The sequence below is a fragment of the Micropterus dolomieu genome, linkage group LG15 (genome assembly GCF_021292245.1).
Source record: "Micropterus dolomieu isolate WLL.071019.BEF.003 ecotype Adirondacks linkage group LG15, ASM2129224v1, whole genome shotgun sequence".
Taxonomy (NCBI): domain Eukaryota; kingdom Metazoa; phylum Chordata; class Actinopteri; order Centrarchiformes; family Centrarchidae; genus Micropterus; species Micropterus dolomieu.
Window position 1 is genome coordinate 7,639,909 of NC_060164.1, and position 17,542 is coordinate 7,657,450.

At 44.8% G+C, this 17,542-nt stretch overlaps 2 protein-coding genes across 8 annotated transcripts in view; one reads left to right on the forward strand and one right to left on the reverse strand.

Annotated features, from left to right (window-relative positions):
• ablim1a (actin binding LIM protein 1a) overlaps positions 1 to 820 on the reverse strand; it is a 43,082-nt gene extending 42,262 nt beyond the window's left edge. The window contains exon 1 of one of the 2 annotated variants that reach the window (XM_046071495.1): positions 552 to 820. The gene's annotated coding sequence lies outside the window, so the exon portion shown is untranslated. Of the gene's footprint in view, positions 1 to 232 lie in introns of both variants that reach the window. The other variant, XM_046071496.1, reaches the window with a different exon arrangement.
• The window catches only part of fhip2a (FHF complex subunit HOOK interacting protein 2), a 38,703-nt gene continuing 21,568 nt past the window's right edge, over positions 408 to 17,542 (forward strand). Inside the window, exons 1-15 of one of the 6 annotated variants that reach the window (XM_046071506.1) lie at positions 978 to 1,037; positions 1,614 to 1,666; positions 1,771 to 1,849; positions 3,681 to 3,850; positions 4,157 to 4,261; positions 4,387 to 4,509; positions 4,627 to 4,851; positions 4,976 to 5,172; positions 5,413 to 5,527; positions 5,665 to 5,741; positions 5,861 to 6,053; positions 6,481 to 6,644; positions 7,394 to 7,540; positions 7,645 to 7,735; positions 7,890 to 8,033. In XM_046071506.1, coding sequence (XP_045927462.1) covers positions 1,628 to 1,666; positions 1,771 to 1,849; positions 3,681 to 3,850; positions 4,157 to 4,261; positions 4,387 to 4,509; positions 4,627 to 4,851; positions 4,976 to 5,172; positions 5,413 to 5,527; positions 5,665 to 5,741; positions 5,861 to 6,053; positions 6,481 to 6,644; positions 7,394 to 7,540; positions 7,645 to 7,735; positions 7,890 to 8,033 — 1,869 coding nt within the window. In that variant the 5' untranslated portion in view covers positions 978 to 1,037; positions 1,614 to 1,627. The other 5 variants (XM_046071505.1, XM_046071504.1, XM_046071503.1 and 2 more) reach the window with 5 other exon arrangements.

Consider the following 17,542-nt stretch of genomic DNA (forward strand, 5'->3'; position numbering starts at 1 on the left):
CCCCCAATTATCCGGCTACTTTAAGGAAAACATCTTTATCACGTGGATTCTTTAACTTCATCTTAAAAGCAGCGAGACTTTAAGCAAGCATAACCTCGGCACAACGTGGGGGAAACACTGCAATTTCAAAGAAGTGGCCCACGTCAGTGCATTATGTAGGAGCATTTTTCCATTGATTTACCAGTTTTTCCATATAACCTATATTGCTTGGCTATCGGAATCCCATACTTGCTTTTATATTTGAAGTTGGCTTATCGATTGTTGTTTCCAAGCTGAACATATTGATCACCGTCCCTCATTGAATGCGGGCTCTTGGTTGCTGTCATCATTTGTATGCATTGATCGTTGTCAGTAATTAAAAGTCTGTGTCTTGTATGTCCGCGCCCCCTGGTGGTTTAACACAGTAGCGTTTGGCGAGGGAAGTGCCACCGTGTCCAAAGCGAGCGTCCCTTACTTGAGTCTGTAACGTTAGACGTCTTGTTTACAGTGGCTGTGCCAGGCCTGTGAGGTGGTGTGCGGCAAGCAACGTGTGTTACGGTTTTATTACTTACATTTATTCTTTCGTTACAAGGGTCATTATATGAAACCTCCAATCTGGATCGAGGCGGTAGTAACAGGAAGAAGAAGATAGAGGAATTCTCTAGGTCTTCTCGGGAGAAACTAGTCCAGTCGAAGAACAAAATGTTCTCCAAATTTACCTCCATTCTCCAGCACGCTGTGGAAGCGGTGAGTTGTTGTTGTTATTTTTTATTATCAAAAGCATTTTTATCCATCATCTGTTTTGGTTGAAATGGGCCTTTGGTCGTCCAGACAACACACATCACGTCACCATTAGGGATATGTTGCTAACTAGCGCGCTAACTAATTAGCCTAAGCTAGTGTTAGCGTTTTGTGTTTGCGCTGTCAATTCGTTTGTTCTTGTTGGCAATATTACGTTAAACACGAGGGTTTGCTTATTTCTCTGTTCGTTTATGTTACTAACTAGCATATTTCCATACTGCCATTTTCTGTATTGCAGCAAGGCATCTGTGTTAAAGGTAGTTTGGCAAGCCGAGCTAGTTAGCCGCTAATGTGAGCTGAGAATAGCGTCAAGAAGCTAAGCTGGTGCCGTAGCTGGCTGTCTCGTTTCAAACAGCAGGTTTATCTTAAGGAGTGGTGTCGAAGCCATTGGACAGCCTCGTTTGAAGTTTTCTAACGTTAAAATTAACGGGATAGTCTGCGGATTATTTTAAGCAGACTTTTTGAAAACCTTGTTGTTTTACGTCAGCCAGCTAGTAACCAGCAGTAACCTGCCTGAAACCATAGACTGTATAAAATGTTTTCAAGCTGCTTCATGTTGGGTTTCAACACAGACTTTTGGTAGGTGACCTAAAGTTAATGCTTGACTTCAGGCGTAGATTAATGGAAAAACGTCTAATCTTGCCTTGTTACCTTATTATTTTGCCAGCTTGTTGGTGTGTAAGTCATACAAGTGTAAACTTTTGTCACTTGAAAATGATAGTTTTCCCTATTATTAAACATTTTTGAAAATTGCTGGACACAGTGACCAAAATCATCTTGTAGTGGCACACTGGAACAATTTAAGCACTGACAAGATATGTATTGAAAACTAGGAGATTATGCTAGAATGCACATATTGGCCTTGCACAAACTAGCTCCTTTGAAGGTGACTGAAACATGTAAACATGCTGCCATGATAATGAGTGGTGTCTCTCTGGGCCCCCAGTGTAAACAAACAATATGCTTGTGTTTGCGATTTTTCTTTTTCAGCTTGCCCCATCGCTGCCCTTGCAGGAGGACTTTGTCTATCACTGGAAGGCCATTACACATTATTACATTGAGACTTCTGGTAAGAATAAGTTAACACTTCTTATGGTCATGAAATCCCCAGAGGTAGACTTGATTGTTGTACAGGTTGCCTTAAAAGTTGTTGATATGTTTTGTACCAACTTGTTCATACTGTTCATGCTGTATGTAACATTATTATAGTTACAGTGATGTATTTACTGTTGATTAATCAGCTTATTATTGTCATTATTCAGTATTTTAAAAGATAAGTGCACATTACAACTTACCAGATCCAAGAGAATTGCCTTAAACCTTATTTAAAGGCATGCAAATGGCAGCATTTTTAAGCTTTAACCAGCTAACATTTCATATTTACATTAATGAACGGATGATCATGTCTATCAATTAATTATTCACCTGCTCATGTAGCAACACTATATACAAAATGAGCACAGGCAGTGCAAAGAGAATGGTTATGAAAACAAATGAAAGGGCGGAATTGCAAAGTATGCTGGGAATGCCATGCTGGTTGAGTTTGCAATAGACTTCAGCAGCTCTGTCCAGACCTAAGCAGCCCCAGACAATGAGTGTTTCCTTCGTGTTTGCATTTGGGATCTGCGCAAGTAGATCTCCTACGCTCTGCATCTGTGTCAGGTGGTTAAATCCAGTCATGAAACATAATGACATCTGCTCAAACTCCTGATAACTAGTCTCTGTATCTTTTGGGCCAGGAAAGTCTCCTTCTCTTATTCTTCACTCTAAGCATTCGCTTCTTTGCAGCAGTTCTCCTAGTTAGGCCATTCTAACAGAATGTACTCACCAGCTGATGGGGGATTATCTGTGCTTATTATTATGAGTATTATGCAGCTGAGCTTATTTTCAAGGGACTTGGGTCTCAAACTTGAGCTTGATCTATTAATCTGAGGGCAGCCTGACCATGATCAGTCCACATGTTTACTGATTTAAGGAATTATTTGATCATTTTGATGAAATCTGTTGTGCTGATTTATATTACAAATTAACCTTCATTTTACAGACTGTCGTCACTGACCATTATTTTTTGGCATTGTGTGCTTTGTTCATTCAGCGTGACATACTTGTGTTAATCCTACCTTGTTAAGCATCATCGGTGACAAACAAGGATGGCATACACAGGCCACTCTTAGTATTATTATTATTATTATTAGTATTATTATTATTTAACTCTCATTAACTGCCCTGAGCTTTGTTTGAGTTTTGCTTTGATTGAAAAAGAAAAAGCTTATTAAAATTCTAAACATTTAATTTCAATGTATGCAGCATTCATTCAGTTAATCAGTTGATGTTACCCACCTTGCACAATATTGGCTTATATATTACTGTTTGCCAGCAGCCATGCTCCCTCCATTTTCTGGGTTAAGATGAGTTTGATGCACACATTAGATTGTTGTCAGTAACTCACTACCTTCTGCATGTTCTTCACAGTAAATGTGTTTACATGTAAAGTCAGTCATAAGATTTTACTGTGAACCCCCCTAGGAAAGTGTTTAACATGCCAGCGAGATTAGCTACTCCTACCAAAAAATTTGTAAGGATGAAATGGATTATATTTCCTCTTTTGCAGTGCACAGGAGCGCATCAAAAGATAACATGGACTGCGTTACATCTTATATACAACAGTGAACTTTTTGCAGCTGGACTAAAATCAACAAGATTGAACAAGGGCTAGGTCATTTTTAGAGGTGTGTGTTTCTGAGCAGAAAGTTGAAAGGGAATAACCTTGCACTGGTGAAGTGGTTAGATGAAGGGTGCAAGAGCTTTTTATGCTTTAGGCAAACCTCAAATTTCCAAGGCCTTTTCCTTATGTTCGTGTCGTAGAGGTTCTGACCTGTTTCTTCTTTTTTCCCTGTTAGATGACAAAGCCCCAGTTACAGACACCAACATCCCATCCCACCTGGAACAGATGCTGGACATCCTGACCCAGGAGGAAGGGGAGAGGGAGTCTGGAGAGACAGGACCCTGCATGGAGTATCTCCTACACCATAAGATACTGGAGACTCTCTACACCTTGGGCAAGGCAGATGTAAGGCAGTCATGCTTTGGTAACTACATGAACGATACCTCCAGGAAAATGTACCTATCATGATACGGGACCTGTATACAGTATGTAGAGTAGTAAGGAAGGATGGGAGTTAATGGAGGATATGGGACACAGCACTGAGTGTGCAATCAGCTGCAGTGTGGCAGTGAATTCAAAAGCTAACAAGTGATTGTAAGTGAATGCAAGACTCTTAAATGAATCTGTACTGACAGCTGCATTTCCACAAACGGTGGGGACCACCCAAATAAATAAATTTTAACATATTCTGTTTGTATGATTTCCTATCAGTGTCCTCCAGGGATGAAGCAGCAGGTTCTTACCTTCTACACAAAGCTGCTAGCGCACATTCGTCAACCTCTTCTGCCACACATCAATGTCCACAGACCTGTACAGGTGAGAAGTGTTGCATTCTGGATTTCAGTGTATGTTTAACAGTCCTTTTTCTTCAGATTGCCCACTAACAGGTTATGTAAGTTATTTGTAACTGTTTTTTTGCGCCTGTGACAATCCTCTGTCAGAAACTGATCCGTCTGTGTGGGGAGGTGCTGGCTGCTCCTACAGAAAATGAAGAGATTCAGTTCCTTTGTATAGTCTGTGCCAAACTGAAGCAGGACCCATATCTTGTCAACTTCTTCCTTGAGGTGAGTTGCTATGACACCTGAGGGGGGGGTTGAGCAGCACATTCATTCTATTACTAGCAAAGGTCAGAGCCTTGCAGTATTTTTAAGCACATAGTAAAAAATATCTCTTATTTGCAGAACAAGTCAAAGAGACCTGAGACAAAGAGTCCTGGACAAACAGAGGTGGTGAAGGAGAATGTGTTGGCTCCAGACACTGGTCAGTCTCTGGCAGAGGAACAGGCTGACTGCCCTGAGGAACCACAGGCTGCAGCTACTGCCTCCACCTCTAGTCCAACCACGAACAATAATAACAGCAACAATTACAATCTTGTCACCTCCCTGCTCAACCTCACAAAGAGCCCTGTAAGTAATCCCAATGCAGGGAACTTTGGGTGATTTACTCTAAGTAGCACATGTAATATATTTTTTCTTCATTTGAATTGAAGATTGTGTCTTCATGAGTTTTATCCTTTTCTCCGCATCTCAGGATGGCAGGATAGTGGTGAAGGCGTGTGAGGGCCTGATGCTGCTGGTCAGTTTACCAGAGCCCGCAGCTGCCAAGTGTTTAACTGAAAACACTGAGCTCTGTGAGCTTCTGACTGACAGGCTGGTCTCCTTCTATAAAGCCCTGCCACAGTCCATGGACCCCTTGGACATTGAAACAGTGGAGTCAGTCAACTGGGGGTAGGTTTCTGTCAAGTGTTTATTGTCTGTAACCACAAAGTTAATGAAGTCAGAATTGTAATGGCTTGTAAACACCACTTGGATACAGTTCAGTTGTGAAGTTTTGATTTAATTTGACTTAGCAGGTAGGCCTTAAATAGCATCCCTTGCTATTTTAAGTGTAGACAAGGGAAGAGTTGCATCAAACATATCAAACCTTTAAATATTTGTCTCTTTTTTCCCCCTCTATCTCTCTGTCAGTCTGGATGTGTATAACCTGAAGGAGGATGCTGCTATCTTCACAGGGAAGAGGGCTCTCATCTCCTTCCTGTCCTGGCTAGATTACTGTGACCAGCTCATCAAGGAGGCTCAGAAGGTCCTTAACCAGTGCTGACTCACTGTGTTTTGATGCATCATATTGTTGTCAGAATAGACAGAATAAAAGAACTTCTCTCCAAAGTGAGTGCCACAGAAGGCTGAACCGTATTTTTGTGTTTCTTCACCGTCTTCCAGTCAGCAGCTGCAGTGATGGCAAAAGCAGTGAGAGAAAGGTTCTTTGTGTCCATTATGGAACCGCAGCTAATGCAAACGTAAGTCTTCCTTTGAATCATCAATCAATCATCCTTTATTGAAATCTTAGTCCTGTCTCAGTGTGTTTTGTGTCATGACTGCTCAGTAACACATGTGGTGTGTTTGTGGCTGCACATAGGTCCGAGGTGGGCATCCTGACCTCCACAGCCCTGCTGAACAGGATCATCAGGCAGGTGACCTCAGAGGCTCTGCTGCAGGAGATGGTTTACTTCCTGCTGGGAGAGGAGAGGGAGCCGGAGACTCCAGCTAGTATTGCTCAGACTCCACTCAGACACAGGCTCATCGAGCACTGCGACCACCTGTCAGACGAGGTTCTTATTATATTGTTATTATTCAGGATGCACCTGGTCCTGCTAATGAATGTTCCTTTAATATCAATTATGTCTGGCTCATTAGACTCGTTTAGGCCTTTTTTATTACACCCTTACTTGATCACATTAATGTGCCTTCAGAAATGAGAATTATATATGCATAATTTCTTCTTTTACCCGTTCGATATTCAGAGGCTTTCTGCCCTTCAAGAGTTCTGAGCAGTGAATCATGTGATTCACTAAAAGCACATGAATTTTAATTAGTATCTGACAGAGCTATTGCACACATTTTCATCACACAAAAGAGAAATGAGTCATCTCTCTTATGTTTGAAACAGCCTACTTTTTTGTCAGTGAGTAAATACTTGGCATGTTGCTTTGCGTGTATAGTGGGAGCTAAGCCTCGTTCCTCCTTCTCTGTCCCCAGATCAGCATCATGACACTGCGGCTATTTGAGCAGCTGATCCAGAAGCCCAACCAGCACATCCTCCACAGCTTGGTGCTGCGTAGCCTGGAAGAGAGGAACTACCTGGAGAACAAACCGCAGGAGGAGCGGGAGCCCCTGGAGAACGGGCAGCCCCATGATGCTGTGTAAGGACCTGCCTCTGACCTTTGACCTTCCTGAGCTGCCTTAAAACCCTCCATGGAGAAAAAAAAAAAACTTTTCTGCACAAACACAACAGTGGAAATAAAGTGAATGCATCAACTAGCCATGTGCCACCAGGTCATTTAAATATGCTTGTCAGCCACTCTTAACTTTAAATGATCACTTCTGGGAAATTGATACATAATAGCTTGCTTGTTTATTGATGAGGTTGTTTTGTATATGTTATTGGTTTCCATGCAAAAAAAATTAAGTCACCAAATGCACCACTGTACTGGGTTTTCTTGAAATGATCATACTGTTTGTGTGGAGTGAGAAGACCTGAAGAATTTCAGTGACGTTTGTATATCTACAGACATAGTCAACATACTTACAGATAAATTACATGCTTCTATTTTAACATGCAAGGTCCAAGAAAGACTGCATCTCCATTCACTCCCCACATTATAAAACAGAACTGGAAGGTGTCATGCAAGCCCTAAGAGTCCTAAAATTAAATCCTCCCAGACTACACGTCCCTCTTTTTAACAAAATGGACTTCTCACTTTTTGTGCCAGAATGGAGTATTAAAATAGTTTACACCAATACAACCAGTGGGTCAGACTTTCCTCAGAGTGGTTGAGAGATGTATAAATCCTTTGGAACAGATGTTTTGTTTCCACGTCAGTAGCACTGAAATTACATCATGTTCTCATACATATAAACACTTTTTAATGAAAGCATGTTCTTTCTCCAGAGACCTTGAGGAGGATCCACTTTTTGGTGATGACCCCTCTCCAGACAGCAGGCTGTCTGGTTCTGATTGGGTCAGCTCCTCTCCACCACAGAGTCCTGACCACTCAAAGTCTGACGGGAAGACGGAGGTCCACAAGATTGTCAACAGGTACACTGTCTGCTCATGATACAACATGCAGTGCGTGGAGCTCCTTAGTTTAAAAAAAAAATAAAATAAAACTATTAATAATTATTGAATTATGTTGCTTGCAGTTTCCTGTGTTTGGTGCCCGATGAGGCAAAGTCGTCGTATCAAGTTGAAGGCACAGGCTATGACACCTACCTCAGAGACGCACACAGACAGGTACGGCTCATTCTGGCATTCAGTTTGTTTGACAGTAGCAAGGGGAGAATACTGGTTTGGTGTTTGTTACTAGGTCTTTCATCATAATTTCTCATCATTTTATATGTGTCACTAGTAGAATAAATTCTAAGTGTAGGTGAATTGTTCTCCTCAGTTCAGGGACTATTGTGGGGTTTGCCGGCGGTGGGACTGGAGGGGAAATCCAAAGCCTTTTGAGAAGTGTAACTTGGACATCCCATTCTTCGAGGGCCACTTCCTTAAAGTTCTCTTTGACAGGATGGGCCGCATCCTAGATCAGGTCAGTTTGATCTACCTGCTAGTAAACATCATTAGTAATACTGGCATCAGTCTGAATAACCACATGCTTTAGTGGTGAAATATATGTTGTATTGTTTATGCCCCACTAACCCACAAGTCTGAATAGCAAAGTGTCCTTTGGAAATCACAAATGCAGTTTTGGTTGTAATCACATAGTAATCACCACTTGAATCTAAAAAGATAGACCTAATATACAGTGAGGAAAATAAGTATTTGAACACCCTGCTATTTTGCAAGTTCTCCCACTTAGAAATCATGGAGGGGTCTGAAATTGTCATCGTAGGTGCATGTCCACTGTGAGAGACATAATCTAAAAAAAGAAGAGAGCTGTCCAAAGACACTAGAGACAAAATTGTACACCTCCACAAGGCTGGAAAGGGCTACGGGGAAATTGCCAAGCAGCTTGGTGAAAAAGGGTCCACTGTTGGAGCAATCATTAGAAAATGGAAGAAGCTAAACATGAATGTCAATCTCCCTCGAACTGGGGCTCCATGCAAGATCTCACCTCGTGGGGTCTCAGTGATCCTAAGAAAGGTGAGAAATCAGCCCAGAACTACACGGGAGGAGCTGGTCAATGACCTGAAAAGAGCTGGGACCACCGTTTCCAAGGTTACTGTTGGTAATACACTAAGACGTCGGTTTGAAATCACGCATGGCACGGAAGGTTCCCCTGCTTAAACCAGCACATGTCAAGGCCCGTCTTCAGTTTGCCAATGACCATTTGGATGATCCAGAGGAGTCATGGGAGAAAGTCATGTGGTCAGATGAGACCAAAATAGAACTTTTTGGTCATAATTCCACTAACCGTGTTTGGAGGAAGAAGAATGATGAGTACCATCCCAAGAACACCATCCCTACTGTGAAGCATGGGGGTGGTAGCATCATGCTTTGGGGGTGTTTTTCTGCACATGGGACAGGGAGACTGCACTGTATTAAGGAGAGGATGACCGGGGCCATGTATTGCGAGATTTTGGAGAACAACCTCCTTCCCTCAGTTAGAGCATTGAAGATGGGTCGAGGCCGGGTCTTCCAACATGACAATGACCCGAAGCACACAGCCAGGATAACCAAGGAGTGGCTCTGTAAGAAGCATATCAAGGTTCTGGCGTGGCCTAGCCAGTCTCCAGACCTACACCCAATAGAGAATCTTTGGAGGGAGCTCAAACTCCGTGTTTCTCAGCGACAGCCCAGAAACCTGACTGATCTAGAGAAGATCTGTGTGGAGGAGTGGGCCAAAATCCCTCCTGCAGTGTGTGCAAACCTGGTGAAAAACTACAGGAAACGTTTGACCTCTGTAATTGTAAACAAAGGCTACTGTACCAAATATTAACATTGATTTTCTCAGCTTTTGAGTTTTTTTTGTCACTTTTTGATTTTATTTGTTTGTTGACATATTTCCAGATAGGTCCAGAATCATACTGCAATCAACAAGTCCATGATTACTATGTTACAAGGTAAGTCATAAGTCAACATAAGTCACCTTCCCGTCTTGTGAACACTGTTGGGATTTATGAGAGAGACTCCACTGAGAAATATACTGGGCTTTCATTTACCACCACACTATCTTCCATCAATAATTTAACACTTGGTAATCTACCTTCCCTTTTGCGAGACCTGTGACAAATTTTAATACCTATAACACACAATGCCATACATGCACAAAAACCCCTTGATCGTAACTTGAAAGTTGCCATCATCAAGGGTTATGTTTACTGGCAGCACATAAAATAGAAGATATAAAATAAAAGCTGAAACTTGGAAGTCAGCAGCATCATAGAGAGATATGTTCAAAAGCAGTATTTCACTACAGAGAGCTAAAGTCCTGATGCCAGTTCTGGGCTAATCGCTGTTCCATTGTCTTCTCACAGCAAAATTTCACGGTTTGTTTCAGTGGTCTTTCTGAAAATAATGAAACATGTTCCTGGGGTTTATTAGCCATATTCTAACACAAATTAGTATCACTACAGCAGTTGCAATTATAATTTGAACAGGGTTGGGGAGTAACAGATTACATGTAACGGCGTTATGTAATCAGGATACAAAAATAAAGTAACTTTATTCCGTTACAGTACAGGGAAAAAACGACATAATCAGATTACAGGTACATTTTGTAAAAATGGGGATTACACATAGGGATTACTTTAAGCAGAAAGTTTCCATGAAGTGGAGTGCTATTTGCTATTTACGTGTTTCCTGTAAAAACACAAAGCTACTGAGGGATTTGTCGCAGATATTGATTGGCGTGTAGCCAGTAGGCAGTTAGTTGAATGTGTGAATCTCACACAGGCTCCGCCCTCTACTGGACTCTATTGGTATTACCTCTCCTATCACACACACATACTCGCCCACGCAAATTTACTTTCAAACTAGCCGACCAAGGGGACGCCACAACCGATACGTGTGAATCGTATAAATAGCAGTGTCCACACTGAGTGGATTTTAACCACCACTGTAGGGCTCTCATGTGCAGCAGGCCAGACGGGATTACGCTGGACGCTGCCGCTATGAGACCCAGCACCTGGGCGTGGCAGGGCTGAATCATGAATGAAACTACTCCAATTCTATCGGTGTTGCTAGAACAGTAGCGTGTGACAGCGTAACTGGAGGCGTATATAAGCACGCCGGCACACAGGACACATTAGCTCTTTGCTATGAAGCAAGGCACTCCAGGCCGGGGTGAGGTGTGGCCGACCGACGCAGTGTCTCGTTCCCCTTCTCGGGGAAAAAGGGTTACATACGTAACCCAAGACGTTCCCCTTCGAGGGAACTCGAACTGCGTCGGTGATGACACTATGGAAACGAGATACCCACTAGGCCGCGCCGAAACCCCTGCCTGCCCCCATCGTGCAGAACCTGTAGGCACGACTAAGAGGAGAGCGCACGGGTGCTGGGTGCAGAAGGAAGGTCCAGACTGTAAAACCGGATAAAGGTGTGAGGAGTGGCCCAGCCAGCTGCCTCACACAAATCCTGGAGCGAAGCCCCTACGAGGAGGGCCCTAGAGGCCGCCATACCTCGAGTAGAGCGTGTACTCATGGCCATAGGTGAAGGCAACCCGCGCACCTGATAGGCCAGGGAATAGTCTGAACAATCCAGTTGCTGATAGTGTGTTTAGAAGTGGGGAGCCCAGCCTTGGGGGACCCGAAACACACCAGCAACTGGTCTGCTTTCCTCCACTGGGAAGACCTCAGAGTGTAAATACTCAGCGCTCTGACAGGGCAGAGCAGATGAAGTCTCCCGTCCTCCGCCGTCACATGAGGTGGGGGATGAAACGCCTGCAGCACCGTGGACCCTGCCAAACTGGAAGGAACCTTAGGGACATAACTCGGACAAGGGTGCAGGATGGCTCTGACCCTCCAGGCATCGGGGAGAAACCGAAAGTGCCTGGAGATCCCCCACCCTCCTCAGAGAGGTGATAGCGAGGAGAAAGGCCATCTTAAGGGTCAGGTGCTTGGCCTCCAGGAACTGCGCCCCCTCAGGGGCCAGACCCACAGCTGCCACAGGGCAGGGCAAGGGTGAAAGACCTGGCCTCCCGCCTGTGACAGCAGGTCTCTCCTCAGAGGGACCTGTCACGGCGGGCCCTCCAGGAGCGATATTATGTCCGAGAACCACACTCGGGCCGGCCAAAACGGGGCTACTAATAGTAGGCTGACACCGTCCTGACGGACCCGCTCCAGAACCTCCGGGAGCAGAGCAACTGGGGGAAAAGCATACAGACGCAGCCTCAGCCACGTCGGCACCATGGCACCCCCTCTCCCGCTGGGGCTGGGGGCGAGAGGAAGAACCACAGCGCACAGTGCGTAATCTCTCGAGACGCAAAAAAAGGTCCACGTCTGTGGGGCCGAACCTTTCGCACAATAACTCTACCACCTCGGGGTGGAGTCTGCATTCCCCGGGTCTCAGCCCCTGTCTCGACAGCAGGTCTGCTCCCTGATTCTGGGTCCCAGGGATATACGTCGCTCTGAGAGACAGCAGTCTCTGCTGGGACCACAGGAGGATCTGATGTGCCAGCTTGCATAATGGGCGCGAGCGCAGACCCCCCTGGTGATTCAAATAGGCCACCACTGCCGTATTGTCGGTCCGAACAAGGACGTGGTGACCGCGGAAGGCGGGCAGAAACTCCTCAGAGCTCTGAAAACCGCCAACATTTCCAGGCAATTTATGTGCCAAGACAAATGATGCTCCTGCCAGTAGCCTCTCGCAAAGCGGCCGTCCATGACCGCGCCCCACCCCATGAGTGAGGCGTCTGTCGAAATACTTGTCCGACGACATGACGCTCCCATCACGGGACCCTGGGACAGGAACCACAGTTTCCTCCATACTGACAGGGAACGAAGGCACCTGCTCGTAATCCGTATCAGACAGAACGGAATTCCCATCGGGGAGAATTCCTTGGATTTCAACCACCACTGCAGGGCTCTCATGTGCAGTAGGCCAGAAGGTATTATACTGGACGCTGCTGCCATGAGACCCAACACTCTCTGAAAGTGTTTCACAGTGATTGTGCAGCCCAGTTGCACTCTGGTCGCTGTGGACAAAACCACCCCTAGGAACGTAGTCCGTTGGGCGGGCGTCAGCACGCTCTTCTTCGCGTTGAGCCGCAGCCCCAAACGCTGAAGGTGGGCGAGGACGACATCTCGATGCCCAACCGCTAACTCCTGAGACTGGGCCAGAATGAGCCAGTCGTCGATGTAGTTCAATATGCGGATGCCCTGGAGCCTCATCGGGGCCAGAGTTGCATCCATACACTTGGTGAACGTGCGAGTGTGAGGTAGTGGGCCCCCCTACTCGAAATCTCAGGACCTCTTCCCCCGGGCCCGCCGAGACTGAATGATGGTCCTCAGATCCGTCGTCTCGGGGGGCTGTGGGCGAGAGCGCCACCTTGCGTCCCAGGTTGGTTGAGGGGGATCACGGGGAGCGAGGCTTCGCTTCTGGCTCTGGCGGTAGGAGCTAGACGAGGGCTGAGCTCGTCTCTCTTCAGCCGTCGCCGTCCTGGACCCAGACCGGTGGCTTGAGGGATGACGCTAGGGTGGGAGAAAGGTAGCTCGCTAATGCCTCCTCAACCCGAGGCATCGCTCCGTAGCTGCGCTGCTCAATCTCTGTCACATTGCTGTAATCCAGCAGAAGGAAAAATAGTCAGCTGTGCAGAGAAGGGTTTATTGCATGATTTACACAACTCACTGTGTAAATCAGGAAAGAATGGCAATGACTCGCGTGGGGGCGGTGTGTGGTGCCGCAGAAAACGCCCATTTAGTTTACTGCTGGCCCGCCTTTAGTTTGTCATAGCTGGGCGCAGACTGATGACGTCGGCCCGGCTCCCGGAAGTAAACCTCCATGACGCTAAGCACGTCTAACTCGTCAGAATCAGACCGTGCGAGCCTCTCCGGACTCATACCTCGAGCGGGAGAAGCCGAGAAGCAGGCTCCCGAACGGGGAAGAGAGGAGTCGGAGCCAGCAGACGAGGAACGGGAAAAAGCCTTGGCAGACCTTAGCACCCTCAGGGACAGGGCCTCGCATCCCCAGACAAGACACACACAGGGCATGAGTGTCCCCAGCCGTGATGTAGTGCGGGCATGGGAAACACACTGCGTGAACTGCTCACCAGCCATCTCCTCTGCCGGACTTCATTCAAGGTAAGAAATTTCCCCTCATAGTTGTACTTCTTTCGTAGTCTCAAACATGCCAGAGTGCCTGCTGAATAGAAAAAAGCTAATGTGTCCTGTGTGCCGGTGTGCTTATATACGCCTCCAGTTACGCCGTCACACACTATGAAACCTAAATGCGCCTCATATAATGCTCGCCAAGCTGCTACTCCGACATGCCCTCAAAAACACAGATTGAAAAACACTGAGCTGAGGCACACATCACTCCTCTCCCTTCCAAACACTACCCTCCAGGCAGTCAATGGACATAAAGTTGTTGCTGTGATGTAGAGACTCACCACTCTGAAACTCTTGCTCCAGTCCATGTTGCCAAGCTGGTTGGCAAGATGTACAGCTGAACCGAAGCTGTGGCTTCTCACTGACCTGCCCTCCTCTGCTTCTGATTGGCTAGTAGTCCTTAACTAGGAACTGCGCATGTGCAACTCCCAACAAAGATCATTTAGAGAGATCTATCACTCCATAGCTAAAACGAAGCCTTTACCAGAGGGTTAAAAGAGGAGCTGAAGCAATGGGCAGTATGAAAAAAAAAGATGGTGTTTTTTGAAAATTAAACCATGTAAACCTGTTCTGGTACAACCCATAAATAGAAAAATGAGCGTAATACCACTTCTTTAAATTGTGTTGATTGCCAGTTGGACTGCATTATGTTCCTTCTGCATCATGGGGTGTGGCAGTGTTTTCTAGTTGGATTGTTATTATTTCTGTCAATACTGTGTTTTTGATATTGTTGTATCATTATACTATCACCTCTTTTATGCTTTTTGTAAATACAAGGAAGTAAAAGCAAAGCAACCTGTGACCACCTGTGTCTTTCGGGTATACCAGTTCAGTCTGTGACAGAGAGTAAAAGGAAATCAAAGCCTCTTTAAATAAATGTGATAATGACATTAAGAGGAATTCCCTCACTCTTCCTTTCCTTAGTTATTGCCCTCTTTCCTTCCTTCCATGTTCCCTTTTCACACCTTCTCTCATTCAGTTGGGTCATTCAAATGGAAGTGAGAGGGTTTCACATTTCTAACTTCTGCTCTTTGATTGTGACCTTTAGAGTTTGTGAGTTCAGTGTGTCCTCTGATTATAATTTGCATATTTGACTTTCTATCTGCCTGCTTGGGAGGTAGTTAACATTTACAGTTGCTTTGTTTAGTGCTCTTAAAATGTCCCTGCAGCTGTCGTTATGGTATGGTATCATTTACTGTTTATCAGATCTGATTCTGCTCATTGATACTAACATCATTAATATACCAATTTTATACCACACTGCAGTAAATGCAGACTTCTCCCTTTTGCAGTATTCTTGCACAGTAATTACATTTCACTGTATCATTCTTGTGACGACTGGCCACACTTTGTGTGCTGGCTTCCGCCTGCTCTAATGTAAACAAATGTAAGCAAGGTAGGTCCACATTCCTCTACAACTGGTAGATCCCAAAAGCATGTTTAATGACAAATCCCTGGTCCTTTTGTTCTCGTCCCCCAACTACCTTCACCAGTCCCATTTATCTCCTCAGAGATAGGAGAGTGGTGGGAGAAGAAATGGATAAAGATGGACAGAGATGGAGCATAAGTGGGGTTTTATGGATTCTAGTTGGTTGAAGTTGTTGTGCAGTGACCTCTTTACCATGTCTCTTTCACATAGTCTGCCTTTCTCTGCCTCTCTCTCTCTCCCTCACTCTCTCTCTTTCTTTTCACCTTCTCTACCTCTGTCTGCGTATTGCCTTATCTCCACAGCAACCTTATTGACTTCAGACCGACTGCACAAAATGTGTTTTCAAACAGTGGTGACGGCAGTCTGAGACCGACAGCCAGGACTATGGCTTTTAATCTCCTGCTGCTTTGCATTTTAAACCAAGAGCACAGGGGCAAGTGACGGAAAAATGGTTTATGTCTGTGTGTGTGTGTGTGTGTGTGTGACGGAAAAATGTGTATGTCTGTGTGTGTGTGTGTGTGTGTGTGCGTGCAAGTGTGTATGTGTGTGTCAGACAGAATAGAATAATGACAGAGAGCTATCCTTGACCTCCAAGACCAGACATAGAGTACTTACTAATCCCCTTCACCAGTTGCCAAGGGAACATAGACAATCCAAATCAAATCTGAACAAATGACAGCTTCCCTCAGTGGTCATTTACTCTGTGGTTTCCACACAAATATACAAGCATACACACATGCACGCACACAAACACAACCATACAGATATACTCATATGCACCAGCACATGCACAAATGCATGTAACATCATTTCTGTCTGTCTCAGCTTGACAGGAAATTACCACAATATGTTGAAACAAAGCCACAGGCTAAATAACACAACTCTCAAATATATTCTAGGGTGGCTGATCAAGGTTGCCTATATGTTTCTGTTGTCCCAATTTGATCATAGTGTTACAGGAATCAGGACATGTCAGTTACAGTTACAGAACAAGACAATGGGCCCTTTCCTTGACCCACTGTCCCATTCCATTCCACCAATAAGGTGTACGATCAATGATTTCCTCTAGTAATGTTGGTTTTGTTTTTGTAGTTAGTGAGGCAACAGATGCCAAACAGTCTTCCAATCTGTCCCACAGCAGGAGAGCTCGTGGCTTTCAGGATACTGTGCTGTGAACCAAGAGAGGACACTTAAAGAAAAATGCCAATTTTTTTCAACCTGGCATATGTCCGTCAAATATGACTATTGTGGCTCTATAGCCAGTGCTAACTTTACACTCGCCACTTGTACTGTAGAGATATAGGGAAATGAGGACTCCCACAACTTTCAACAAGATTTCTACATGAATTATTTCAAAAGCTTGTTTCAGAGTCCACGCTATCCAGTATCAGGTCAGGACTGTTTGGATTGGCCAGTAAATACATGTTGAAGGTCTCCACTCTGCAGAACTAGGGTAACAGAACGCAAACTTTAGAAGAAATTTGGATCACTTGAAGGTGGTGTCACTACGAATCAATCCTCACAACAGCTCATACACCCACTTCAAATAAAAGCAGTGAAAAGATGCAGAAACATATTTCAAGACTAAACCCCTTACCAAAAAGACATTTACAGAATGAAAATATATTGGGAACTGCTATATAGTGTAATAAAATAAAGTATAAGATTTTAATTTTGTGCACAGCATGAAAATAAAATGAGCAGCAGTGTTCCTATTTATAAGTTTTTGCCACAGAAACTTTTCATCCAGGGCCAAGGATAGATTGTGAATGGCGCAGTGAGTTATCCGTCCCTTGTGAAATAGCAAATTGACATGAAAGTACAGTGCTTTGGACAAGTATGCAGCTTAGGCTGGCCTGGGAGACTCAGTTAACAGAAGAGCACACACATACATACAGAGGAATGTGTTTGTTTATGCAAGTGTGTGTGTGTACATGTGTTTATCTGAATGACATCAATCCCTGTGGACGTACACTGGTCTGTTTACTAACTGTAACCATGCTCTCACACACACACACACACACATACAAAATACCCAGGCATACACAGGTAATCCACAAAAGCGTACCTTGACTATTAAATATGATACCAAGGCTTGGACTTTCAAGTACTTTTTATACACACACACAGCAGGCCTGTGCTCATCATGGCAGCCTCATCTATCTTCTCAGTATTTCTTATTACGTGGTCTGTGGGTCACAGACCCTGCAGATTTCATGGGTCTGTGCTCCTTATCAAGATCAATTCCATTCAACTTCTTAGGAGCTGAGGCCTCTTATTACATAATTGAATTTGGGTTGATAATGAGAGCAGTGCAGAGTTCCAGCACCTGTGATCTGTTGAGACAAAGGGCAGACCACTTTCTGCAGCTGCTAACATATGACAAACCAGAGCAGAACGGTA